The 14,104-nt window shown below is 34.8% G+C and overlaps 1 protein-coding gene and 1 long non-coding RNA gene across 5 annotated transcripts in view; one reads left to right on the top strand and one right to left on the bottom strand.

The window, feature by feature from the left end:
- Positions 1-14,104, bottom strand: part of LOC134282476 (E3 ubiquitin-protein ligase PDZRN3-B-like) — a 107,504-nt gene that overhangs the window by 24,165 nt on the left and 69,235 nt on the right. For all 4 annotated transcript variants that reach the window (XM_062764884.1, XM_062764885.1, XM_062764887.1 and 1 more), the window contains 2 exons: positions 5,485-5,696; positions 1,156-1,297 (listed from right to left, as the gene is read on the bottom strand). In XM_062764884.1, coding sequence (XP_062620868.1) covers positions 1,156-1,297; positions 5,485-5,696 — 354 coding nt within the window. The remainder of the gene's footprint in view (positions 1-1,155; positions 1,298-5,484; positions 5,697-14,104) is intronic.
- Positions 6,223-7,417, top strand: LOC134282477 (uncharacterized). Its single transcript, XR_009995300.1, has 3 exons — positions 6,223-6,340; positions 6,644-6,774; positions 6,901-7,417. It is a non-coding gene; the product is annotated as an uncharacterized LOC134282477 (long non-coding RNA).

Here is a 14,104-nt window from a genome sequence, read left to right as displayed (position 1 = left end):
TCAGATAGCAGATTTTTCACTTGTCTTTTGACAGATGTGATTTTTTTCCTTAATCAGATTTTTTTCCCTATGATAAACATCTGAATTTTTACACAAATTTATGGGGTATCTATTTCACCTATGAACAAAGAAAATCCCTTTTATCCAAAATATGATCAATTACAGTATGTGAATTTCATTTCAGAGAACATGCGATTGTAATACCTCAGCACATTAATAAAAGCCTGGTGTAAATCTCGCGGCCACTGCCTATTTATCTCGCGTTACTGCATGAGATCGGTAATCTATACCTATTCATTAAGAAGGATACCTTTAGAAATGAAGTGCACCAGGGTCATTCCAGGGGACCCCGGGTTCTTAGTCTGCACAGAGACACATCATGTAAACTTATAAATGGCAGCCAGGCCAACAGGGTCAGCAAATTAATATATTTTATTTCAAAAAGATCCATAAAATTATTGTCAAACTGGTACTCGAAGAGAGCTGCAGAACAAAGTCGGGGGACACCTCGTCATCTGTTCATCAGATTAAATTCACACCACAGAAAAAAAAACTTATCCTTGTCAATCATAAAGGCATAAATAACAATAAAAATGGATTTTCGTGTGGGACAAAAAAATAAACTCATTAAATACAATAAAAACTGCTGGCTATCTCGGGTAATTCTGCACCCCAACGTAACAATATCACACTTCTATGGTGCACACGTTTTTGATACTGGAGAACCGAGTGTCAAATTAAGTCTAATTAAACCACATTAGTCAAGGAATAATCTTTATCTCGTTCATTCTGACTGACAGGGGAATAATAGGACTATTAGAGAGTCATTACACAATTATCTTTAATGTTTTGTTGTGGTATTTCATCACTTACGCTGTTACTCCTCTCTAGTGACGAGGAAATTGTATTCAGGACCAAACAACTCAGGTAACGTATAGAAATCTACACAGAACTCATGGTGATGAACTTCATATATACCAGAAATGATCTGTAGCAATCTAATATGCTGGGTATTACATGCAGTTAATTTGTATCAGAAATGCTTCCTCTTGGATTGAGTTCATATCTTACATTAAAAGTGCAGGTGGAGCAGGTGCTTGCTTAATCAATAAATATTTCCCCTTCCTTAAACCAGAAAATACAACTGTTCTATACCTCGTATTCCATTTCGTATCCAATTCTGTCATCGAAGTAGGGGTCATCGTAGTCTAGATTGTGGGCCATTTCTATGTCCGTCAGGCCCATGTCTGTACTCGGAGAGAATGCCAGCGGACGGCGAGTTCCAGGCTGGTATAATCTGTCAAAGAAATGGACAGATCAGTAAAAATTAAAACAATTATGAAAACGACTGCATCAGTCTGGTTAAGGAGGCTCATTACACCACTTTTTGATGACGTACTACACAAAAAAATAAACCTCCACTGTGTCGACCGAATTGTTCAGGGGACGAGTTGTATAGAAACCTCTATAATATGACCCTGACCTTTAAAACGCTTTAAAAATAGATGAAACATGCGGTGTTGTAAACAGTGAAAACAAAGGAACGGATTCATTATGCTTAAAGCAAGAAGAATTGCTTTTTGGCAGAAACAAAAGAAAGCAACAGTCAAATCTTCGCCAAACAAGTAATGTCAATTTCATAGCCATGCATGCAGTGAACTCTATCAATCACTGACATGTATGTATGGAGGAAATTCAAGTTAAAATCTACAACCTTGTTGAAATTAAAATTTTATTTTATTGCGCTATTTACTGTGTTGGTGTTAATTAATATATTTGTTTTATTGATTTAAATGTATACTCTTGACTAGCAATTTAAAGCTTTATTCTGAATTTTAGATGTAATGTCAAACGTTCCATAGTGTCTTGAGTCCTGGCTAATTAGGAAAGATAACTCTTGAAAAAGGACTTTTTATACCAAATATTTTTTTAAATTGGATTTTTCATTTTCTTTAAACTTTCTTCATTCAATTTGACACCTGTAATTCATTAAAATACATTCCTTGTCTCTTCAGAACACATTTTTAAAATGTTTTATGCATAGATTAAAAAGATAATGACAATAATTGTTTTCTAGGAGAAAATTATTTTTTCTAATAAAATTATTATTAGGTATTATGAGGTATTTTCACTGTGTGTACTTAAAAGATATCATTTGACACTGAAAGTTCTGAAATTCTGTGAATAATAAACCCGAAATAAAACATTTCACTAAAGTAAAACAAAAACTAAAAAATTCTATAAAAAATATTTATGATATCAATACCCCCATCTTGATATTTGACACCTACATTATAAGTGGTGCTGTATTGAAATCTAAACTAAAATGTGGATGTAATGAGCCACCTTAAAGCAATGCTGCAGGTATACACAATAATCCGCATTCAGAGAGACTTTTCAAAGATGCATTGTTAATGTTTAATCATATCATTTACTTGAAATCTTACAATAAAAGACTCTATCCAATAATACAACTGCACTCTATTAACTCTACTATGTCTTACAAAATGCAAGTGCAAAAAATGATACAAATCTGCTTAGTAAATTTATTTGACAATTTCATTTGGTAAAAGGAAGTTAGGCGCCGCCATGGAATCAACGATAAACACCGACACCTTTTTTCCTGAGAAAAAAAAAATCTGCTAACACTGTAGAAAAAAAAATGTCAGATTTATAGGTTTTAAACTATCAGCCACTGATCTGACAACTTTTCATTTCTATGATACATGGCATTTTTGTCTGCAGGTATCCAGTTTAATAAGGAATATCTCAGTGCAGTTGTCTTTACTCAATCCATGTAAACGTTTGTCAGACTCCAGAATTTTGTATAGAAACATCCCTGCATAGTTTATCGTATCCGCCATATTTATAAAACAGTTAAAAAGATGCAATTTCAGAAGTGTCCCTTTGATAAATAACTATTTTGTAGCAATATGTGAATTTAAGTCTAGCCGTCCAATAGAAATGACGCAAGGGATATTTCACAAACCTCCACGTTGTCTTTTCTGCATTATCACAGATATTTTTGGAGCAATAAACTCGTATGATCCTCCATACTATAAACAAAGTAGCTGATCCATTTCCTTTATCAGACAAGAATTTTGTACGGTGCTGTTTTATCCTGATGAAATGTCATAAAAAACATAGCTATAAGTTATCGTCGATTCCTTCAGAATAAAACGGTGTCATCAAGATAAGTCGGGAGGCAATAACATTTCATTTTTTGTTGATATTAAGTCCACGATCCTTATCTGAAATCTAACATAAAGAAGCCAAAATCTACATGTTAAATGTGTACCCCAATAACGGGTGATCGCACCATCACAATAACAGAAAATATGTCCCTTTGTTACGCAATGTTAGATTCCAAGAAAGAAAGCGTTGTCAATTCAGACAACAGCTGAAAGAAAAAGCTTTTAACCCTGTGTTCAGGGCAAGCTAAATTCCACATCCAATATAAAAATGTCATATGAAAGTTAATGTAACATTTAAGTAAAGCCTTTGATGTGGGGTTTTATGAGATGATGTATTCTGGGTTTAATGGTTCTTAATTCTCTCTGCCATCAACAGGTAGCCAATGTTAAGACTAGCTGGGTAGTTTGTTTGAAGTTGTGAATATTTGTATTGGTCCCCAAAAATGCCCAGGGCAGTCAGAAAATTGAGAAAAAAAGAGACTTTGTAGTATCGTATAAAACCATTATTTACATTAATATAACATTTCAGTTGCAGATACATTTTTTTTTATTGATTAAAAAATTTAAGGAAAGGTAAAGACTCTAATAGAATGAACAGTGGCTCAAAATGTGTAAATGATAAAAGATTTAAAATATGTGAGAACTTTTGTCTGATTTCAAAATCTTTTAGTTAGAATATTTTTCACAAGAGCAATATTTTTTTTAAACAAGAGCTCTTGGTGTCTTTGTAAACACAACTCGCTGATTATGTAAATTCTTCTCAATCTTCATGTGAAAATACAAAAAAAAAATAAGTTAAAAGGTAAATCGTGAAAACATTCCACATTGTTTGCAGTGTTGAGAGATCTAATGCAGGGCTGAATTTGACAGAAAACAATTTATACGTAAAATTGTGCAGATCTGGAGAGTTTCGTATTCTTTTTTTGTTTTTTTTTTTTTGCTTGCTTTTCTATAATTTCTGTGTAACATATCCTGACTTTTTGTAGCAATATCATCACGACGCTTAGGAGTGATGTTTGATAAACAAGACACCAATATTGGTATTCAAAGTCTCTGTAGACACATGTAATCTTTATATTTGTAAGAATTTATTTTTTACAATTTCAGAGAGCTCTGTTTACAGCAGTATTTTTTCTGATATAAAATATATACATCAAGCGTTTTACTGTTTTAATTAGCCAGATCAATATGCTAACAGAAAAACCAGTAATTGATTAATGGACAATTATACATCTAATTAAAGTGATAGCTGACATCTGAAAATCATTCAATTTTATATACCACCAAAATCTTCCCATTGATCTTGATAACATACACTGTCGTTAATCTATAGACAAGGAATATTTTGGTTTCGTTTGATTTAAGTCAATGTCTTAAACAAGCGAATGTATCCCTCAATATTATCAACTCTGTAAAACCTTTCATCCTCCCTCCTCACACATACAAAAAATCTCCATTTTCATACGAGGTTTATCTTTTTTTTTCTTTACATAAAAAACATCAGAAATAAATACCTTGGGCATCTGTTCTTACTGTACCTATGGTTACCATGGCAACAAAGCTCTTACCGTGAGTTACGGCACCCAAGTGCCAATCAAACTCTTGGGTCATAAAATATAATTACACAGTTCTGAAATTCTCAGCCGGGGTGGTTAAGAAGCAATTACAACTCATTTAGTATTTATTTCTTCCCCTGAATTAACCCTAGACACTGGTCTCATTGAGGCTATATCCCTGGTAATATTAACCTCGGCAGGAAAGCTTATAAATTTGTAATCTTCCTTCAGAGACAATAAAGTACCAGACAGATAAGGGAGAGGGGGGTGGGCACTTTTAATTATTACATTAATTGCATCTAATTAAGTCATCATATGGCACGGTTAGCCATCCTGTGATGGCTGTGAAGACTTTACAGAATTCCATCTGAGGTGAACAGCCAAATGATTATCAGCCTGAAAGTTCTGCCAAAGTAAATTTCCTTTGAAAAAAAAAATTACCCCTCTGAAGATGATATTTGAAGGGGAAGCTGAATGATTGCCATACAATATTCTTCATCTACCTACTATACCAGGGTGGTGTCCACAATAAAGGGGTAGTATATGAGATTACAGCACTTACCTTAGGGGTATGTGAAGAGAGAAAGACAACATTTACCCTGGGGATACGTGAAGGGAGGGGTGGGGTGACACACAACACTTACCCTGGGGGGTAGGAGAAGGGAGGGGATTGACACACAACACTTACCCTGGGGGTAGGAGAAGAAGGGAGGGGATTGACACACAACACTTACCCTGGGGGGTAGGTGAAGAAGGGTGGGGTGGGTGGTCTCCCATACAATTCCTCCTCTGTCTGGGTTGAGATGGACACCATGTTGGGTGGAGTATTCTTCATTTTATTTTTACTGACGCGTCGTAGGACCTCTACAGTGATTGGTTCAGACGCCGCCCGGAACGCCTCGACTGCCTCCTCGTGACTCGCTTGTGACAAATCCTGACCATTTACCTAAAAATAGACAAGGAAATACCCTCCGTCAGTAACTGTCGTAAAATAATCGAAAGAGATGTTCAAAAAATTACCCGCTATATACACTGCACTAAAATTCTGGACATTTACACAATGTAACTGTTAGGCCACACCAATTCAATATCTTGGTCGCCGGACCCGCACGCATGTAATTTTTAACTTTCCAAAAAATAATATTAAAAAAAAATTCCCGCATCCGGATTATTTTGTTCCGTTTTCCGCATCATTTTCGACTCTTACTTTTATTTCTTTTCATTCCAAGTCACGGTTGCGTTTTAAATAATTGTAAAAACGCACGTGTCTATTTCTGAATTACATTGATCGTATCACAATTCTTTCGCGCCAGATTGTCACTGTATTCTAGTAAGGCGCAAAGAAATATATCAAGACTGTCTGTGCTCGTGGTAAAAGTTAGTGATCAGGAAGGTAGAGTTATAATGTAAAACACTGTTGCAAATTTTACAGGGGGAACGTTCTTCGAACTAATTGAAAAATGTGTTTACTGTTTATTCGGAAGACAGATTCGATCGTTGAAATACGTTTACGTGAAAACCAACAAGCCCAATTCATTTTTGCAGACAATGCTGATATCGATGTTTCAGAAATATCTACTACGCTTTAAAGTAAGTTTGTGCAATTAATCATGACTCAGAAAATTTCATTATCTTTGAATCTTGTTTAAAGCATCTTTAATATGTATATAAAATACTGCATAAAACTGCTTTTTGTTTAGCATACATAGAAGTGTTTGTTGCAAGCCTTCTGAAATTGATAATGGATATTATTTATTAATTGATTAATAAATTAAGAAGCAGTGATATTATGTCAAATGAAATTTCAATTTTGTTCTTTTTCACTATTGTCCTGAAAGGACATAACTTTGTAAAAACTTATTTGAATCTGACTTTTCATAAAACATTTAATAGATGTATGGTCAAGACACAGATTATAGAAAAACAGGGATTGTTGAGGGAAGTGTTTAAGACCCAGACAGTTCGAGATATTATTGTTTGTGGTCAAAACATAGATGTGTCTACACTCTACAGTGATAGAAAAGGTAAGTAGAGGGGATGTTTTATTACTTTTTTTGGTTTGAATTTCAGTTTCAGATATTTACAAGCGTAAATTTATTTTACATTGATATATTGTGAGACTGCTTGTTCATAAATGAAATTTTTTGTAGGAGGAGCTATTAATTCGTTTAAAAGAGAATCATTAGTATACCGGGTACCAGACAACACAGAGGATCCAGCAATAGTAGTAAAGGAGGTCACAAACTGCACAGTTATTTTTCAACTACTTTAAAGCACTACCTTCCACCTGTGTGTCCATTGCTGAAGTACTGAAAATCTTCTGGATGATATACACCCTTATATTTCTACTCTTTATGAACAATATTCAATTATTCAACCTTCATTTCAATTCTGTGAAAATATTCACGGAGACCTGAGAACTTTGGGGGGAAATATTCTGCCCAAGAGGTTTATAACATACAGTGTTGTGAATTGGACATTTAAATTATGTATGATTCTTACTTGAATCACTATGAATTGAAATAAACAGGTTTTTGAAAAATAAAATATTATCGCTCGCCTCTTTTCATTTTACACCGCTCCTACGTTTTTAAATTTCAGATTTTTAATTTTAAAATTTTCAAATCGCTCGCTCGCCCCAATTTTTTCTGTCAAAAATCCGAAGACCAAGAAAATAAATTGGTGTGACCTTGAACATAAATTTTTCTTATCAAAAAGTCAACATGTACATTAAATACTTTTAAAATTTGATACCATTACACAGCAAACAGCAGCAGTATCAGATCTACAGGACAGTGAAGGCTCCAATTAATTAAAGTTTCATTTCTCAGTGTCTGCCAGACAATCAAACTGCAGACAATCTCAGATAAAACAATAACAGTCCACAATAATGAGCAATTATCCACAAATTATCCAGCTTCATTACACAATAGAGACAGGCATTACATAAATATTTGATTTCCCCTCTGTAATCTTTCTACTGGGACCAGCGCAACATGACAGCTAGCAGTGTCAACACTGAGTCCACTGACACGAGATGTCAAGCTACGGAAACTCAAAATTAAAAAAGAAAACGGCATTCCGGGCTTCCATGAGTCACAACTTCACCAAGTACCTAACAGGTGCTGGGTACTGAGGCTGGCTGATTCATTACGGATGTACTATACCACTCATTAGGAATCTATAAATGACTAATTACTGCCTTCTATTATTCCACTATTCCCCAAACCACCTCAATGATAATGCCTATGAATTATTACAGTTCATATCTAAGTCAGCCCAGTTATAGCGCAATGTCAGAGATTTATCAATAATTAAAGACTCGACATGTAAAAGGTGTACACTGGGATCTCTGACTGCTTAGAAGATCTGGTAATTATTAATTATAGGGTTAATTAGGCTTTAACTAAATAAAGATTGACCCTTTCCCGAGGGACAATTTATCCCATTCCCCCTCTACAACCCCCTGTCTGTGATAGTTCCTTTAGTAGGACAAAGTGAATAATTTACTTCAAGCTTTCATCGTAGGTGGAAGAAATTTCTACTTCATGTAAAAAGCGCCAAGTTCTCTGTATTAAAATTTAATGTGCTTTTCATAGAAATAAAATTCGTTTGATCTTTCTTTCATCAAAAAAAAAAATTCCTGAATATTTTAAGATTTGAGACCTCAAAAGGACACGATAACCTTTCATTCTTACCCCCAAGGGCCACTAGATATTTGCCGTCATGCTTTGATTTCGGAATGCGCATTTCTTCTGCAGGTCAATAAAGTGACACAAAAGTGTAAATATTTACCACATTTTTCTTTGACAGGTTTTCATAGAGATGTCATAATTCTATTCTTCTGACATGAAAACAAATCACTCAATAATTGAATGTAATTATTACGTGCTTAATTCTATACAGCGATGAGACAATAGACCAAATACATGTAGTATAAAGACAATTGTTTTTCAACATTGAAAAATGATCATATCCAAAATATGAAACAAATAGTTTAAAGTGTTTGGAATTTTTTGGATAAAAGATTACGTTCATTAATTGTTTGCAAAAAAACATGTTCTATATCATAATACAGAAGTTACCAAACTTCAAAACTCCATAAAAATCTTTCAGATAAACTTTAAAACTTTCATTCATATCAAGTGAAAAAGCATACACTTAGAGAAACAATAAGAAAAGGGTTTCAAGAAAAGAAAGTCTAGAGAAAACTTTACGCAATATTCCTCTAAAGAAATCTTCAAAACATGTCAACTTAAATATAGCTAGGATCAGGTGTGCTACAAGCTCCGAGAACTGAGAGTTGTGGATTTCTTCAGAAATCGCCCTCTGTACTTACTGATCAAACAGCGGGAACCCTCGGGTAAACACCAGATCATTAGCACCAAATCAAGGTTTCCTTTCCATAATAAACTCTAAACAAATCTAAGATGCCGTCTAGCCTTACGTAGGTAAATACCAAACTGTTTAAACCCGAGTCCTGCAGTAGACTAAATTCAGAGACTAATGCCTAACTAAATAGTTCTGCTATTTCGCATATTTCTACTTGCAGAGTGATGGTAAATCATGCATTCAATTTCTTTAGCAATTAATGTTTTTAGGAGATTTTGGCAGTTGCACTCAGTCTCTTAGCCTTTACCAACGTATGCAGAGGTAAGCTGTTCTATATTTAAAACCCCGCTAATTCAAACTAGCGCCAATCATTATTAAGCCTTGATTGGAACAATTCCACAGGGAATTAATAAAACAGTATGTGGAGTAATTTGGGAAATAACTGCCTGGTGTGTGCAGACAGAGGAACTTTTAATATTATATGGAGAGCTTTACTATGGATTGACAGGGAGCACCCTTTATTACAGGTTAATATCTCTGAATATAGTCATATTGCCACCATTTCCTACACCATTCCTAGTCAAATCACACTTACTTACATTATACAACTATACTTTAAATAAATAACAGGAAGCAGATTTAGGGCTTCTTCTTAGATAATTAAAACTCTCTAATGGTCTTGAATATTTGATATGCATTACATATTTTTTTTACATCATCCATGAACTAAAATTACGTTTATAACTACATTAATCTTGTGTTTTATCTGACTAGATGAGAGATCCAATGCACGCGTGCACATCTGTAAACTGAAATCGGAAGGTGCAGCACAGTGCAGCAGTTGCACTGGAGCAGAAGACAGGCCGATACTGTGTGATGTTTCCCATCCACGTCTTTAGTGTTGCATAAATCCCTCATCAAGCAAAAGCCCTTCATGTTTTTACAAGACTCGTATGTCTGTTACATTTTAAATCCTCGACAAACTTCAGTCACTTCACCTTCAAATTCATCAGAAAACATCTTACAGGATGAAGAACGTAATGTAATCAAAACTCTTCTTCATCTTTGCCATTTTTTTTCTCAACACCCCTGTACCTAAGTTTCATTCAGTTCTTCTTTCAGTATAAAACAAGGCTTCCCCTGATTTGATCTCGATCCTGCTACATGTATTATATCTTGATCGATTTCGCTAACATCATGGAACAAAAATAGCAGGGTGTAGCAATCTCCGATCATTCAACAGTTGGTCGGCTTCGGTCGGCTAGTCATTTTTTAACATCCAGATTTCTTTTTTCATTTTTTGTTTTGGTTTCCGGGCAGTAATATTTTATTTTATTATGGATGGCTTAACTATCAGTTGTATCGAGGTACTTAATCTGTTGATCAATCTTGTCCATCTGGTACCGCTAGCCACCAGCTAAATCCCAAGACACATCCAACCATCCCACTTATGGCCCCCCGAAAAATTTCTAAATGATTGTCTATTTTCCAGCATAATTTTTTAAATTAAAAGTCTTGGCCACTAGCTATAGAGATTCTGTCTAAATTATAAATATCAAATATCAATTACAAGATCAAAGAGAAGGGGATCCGTTTTTACATATTTATATATACAAGGTGCTAATGGCTAAATTCAACCAGTTACCAGGTGTCGAGATGCGTGGTAGAGAGGCAAAATTCCTATGTTTGAATGACAAAATAGTATGAATAATTTCTGTTTAAGGTACACTGTGACAAATTTTTCTGGACAATTTGTGACCTTGCACATCATACATGTAGCATAAATTTAATCAGTACATTTATAGATGTCCCCTCGTTATCAAATCATTCCAATTATTTCTTTTAATCCTCTCTACATGCAGTTGTAAAACATTTATTTACGTATATATATTTATATTAATTATTTATATGTGTAAATTCATAGTAAAGGTAGATGGGCAATTATTTCTTTTAATCTGGTAAATTCATAGTAAAGGTAGATGGGGACAGTCACTATCTTTAAATATTCACAAACGTTTTGAAACAACCTGACTGACAGAACATTGTGAGTATGTTGAAGCTTAATGTTCTCTCCCAAAACTGAAGAAACTGCCTCTGATACAAAAGTCTACAGTTCCCAGTGACGTCAACAACTTGATGAGCTTTATGAGGTCCTACCTCTTGGTACCTGTACCTTAATTTACCGTAGACACAAGCTGGAGATGCCTGATCTACTACAGTAAGCATGTCTCTCTTGGTAATCTCTTATTACTCCAGCATAATAAGATTCTCTTTTTTTAATAAAGCCCAACAAACACTCACTCATTGATCAACAGACTTCGGCTTACAGAACTCATTTGTCGGACATCGTTCATACATCTCCGACAGAATCAATGAGCGATTATTTTCTTTTTCTTCCACGGAACATCTTTATGTTCTCATTTGGACGAGTCTTCAGTGCTTTTTTATGACATGCTAACCACTGTATCTTACACAAAAGGAATAGATTATTGACAATTCTACTCGGATGAATTCCAGGTTTTAAGCGAAGACTGCGGCAGTAACAGATGACAATATGATACACTACAGATAAACATAGTCTTAACACTAGTAACTTTATCTAGTCACGTCTCTTAATATCTATAATATTTAATCATAAACGTTAAAACAGAATGTCATCAAAATCTGTGAAAAAGTTTCCGGCAATGCAGCATGCTTTTTCCTTTTTTTAATAAAAAAGACAACACTCCATCTATTACACCCCGTAATGTATGCCAACGGAAATATTACCATCAAGGAATAAAATATGGCAAACATAAACTATTCGTCCTCACAGAGTTTGAATTAATTATGACTTTGTTATCTTACAAACCTTTTTTAAATGTTAATATGACAAAGCATTAATCCTCTCTCTAATTACCAAGCCCACTCCAGAACTTGTATGTTACTCTACTGCACGTCCAAATTGGTCACGATTTCAGTCTTACTACTACTAACATGTAGATAAGTGGTAACATGAGAATGGTAGCAGAGTGGTATCCAGTGGTACACCATTAAGAATGGTAACACAGAGTGGTAACCATAGTAACATCAGAACATTAACACAAAGTGGTCATAAACCAATGGTTACATAAGAATGGTAACACAAAGTGGTTAACCAGTGGTAGCATGAGAATGGTAACACAGAGTGGTAACCAGTAATACACCATAAGAAGGGTAACAGGAGATTGGACAAGCTCAATAAGTCTGGGTTTTCCTCTTATAATAACCAAGGTAACAGGAATCAATAAACACCTTACTTATCCTCTTTGTCTCTTCATCGATTCCACCGTCTTCCTGGAAATCTCCCAGCTAGTAACCATCCTTAATATGAACTATAGCAGATGCTTCTGCAGCAATAACCACTCAGGTACTTTGTTCTATAAAATCTCATAATTCCTTCATCAAAAGCAAGCAACACGGTACATCACTGTTATGGCTCGTTATGCAGGAGGCATTTGAAGCAACAATGCGGTGCATGCAATACTTTTCAATGTAATACCCTCTAGGACTGCAATAAAAGCCTGCACATCATCCCTTTTTCTAATAAACCCCTGACTGAATCCACAACTAACGGCCTCCCTTTCCTAAATGCTCATCTCTCTTTGTCTAGCAGCCCTTCTTTGTCATCTTCTACAAATAAGCTATTGATTTTTGGAGTAAATGAACTCTAATATTCTGTAGAAATAGAGAGATTTACTCAACTGGACAGCTCACTGGGATAAAGTAACCAAACAGGCATGAAATATAATACCAAGTGTGTCCACCTTAACTAAAATCAACCCCTCTCTCTCTTGATTTCTCTCTCTCTAAATTCTCTCTCTTTCTAAATTCTCTCTCTCTCTCTGATCTCTCTCTCATTAACCTTCGTTCCTATGCTAATTCATCCATCAAAAGCTATTTGAAATTGCAAAGGAAATTTTTAGCTCTTTAGTTTTCCTTGAAAGGGCAACAAGTAGATTTTAATTAGTGGGAAAGTTAATTAAAAACATTGTATGTTAGAATGTTAAGTTACAGTGATAATGCATGCAGATATTTCCAAAACGTCACACCTAAACCAAAATAGTCCCGTAAATTTGGCTATATGTACTTTAAGCATTCTCACATCCAATAAAATTCCACCATCTGAATCTATTTTAGGAATACATTTTGAGAATAAACATTCTGTACGGGGGAGGTAATTAAGATTACAAGGAAAAGTTGTCTCCCCTGATGGACAACTGTCATTAATTACACTGGACTCGTCTTCTTTCTGCATTTAATTTTTTTGTTTCCCTCTTTGAAATCCTGACCACCAAATCATGAAGTGACAGTCATTACCTGACCTTTGACCTCCCTTAGTCTTTTTCTCGGCAATTAAAACTTCCTTTTGGTAACTAACTGTTGATGAAGTGGGGGAGTAAGATCTGTGACACAAGGCGGCAGCAGTCAGCAAATCGTAAGGTACCTCGGAGATCGTCCTGACCACAAGACGACTTCATAAAACTCCGGGACTCCATTACAGGTACAACAGGCCGTGACATTTCATGTTAAAATGCATCTCACTCTTTGAAGGACCAATGTAAGGGGAGGCCTTGATTGGACGGAGAGATGATTAAAGTCTATGAAGAAGTCTCCACAGATAATTTTTAATGACAATTAATTAGTTTAAGTAATTTTAATGGCTGACTGTAATTAACTTGGGTGGTTCTATGATACATAAACAAGTGAAATAGACAGCTATAATAATGCAGTTCACTTCATACTAGACAACTATTAAATTGCAGAAATATGCGGAAACTGTTCAGGCAAATTTCTATTAAACTGATAATAACCGTCAAAAGAAATTCTAATAAAAATCAAATATGTCTGATTTTTTCATCTCCTTCATATTTATATACCTGGTACTCTAACAGTGCATTAAGATGGAAATTGATTGGAAAATTTTAATTTTACAACAAAAATCAAAGTATGGTTAACAGTAAAATAACAGATAATGACTCTGTGGGAGACATTTTTGGGGGG

This window comes from Saccostrea cucullata, unplaced genomic scaffold (assembly GCF_032062105.1).
Source record: "Saccostrea cucullata isolate Sc308-1 unplaced genomic scaffold, CSIRO_AGI_Scuc_v1 ctg3689, whole genome shotgun sequence".
NCBI lineage: Eukaryota > Metazoa > Mollusca > Bivalvia > Ostreida > Ostreidae > Saccostrea > Saccostrea cuccullata.
This window is presented reverse-complemented; position numbering and strand designations above follow the sequence as displayed.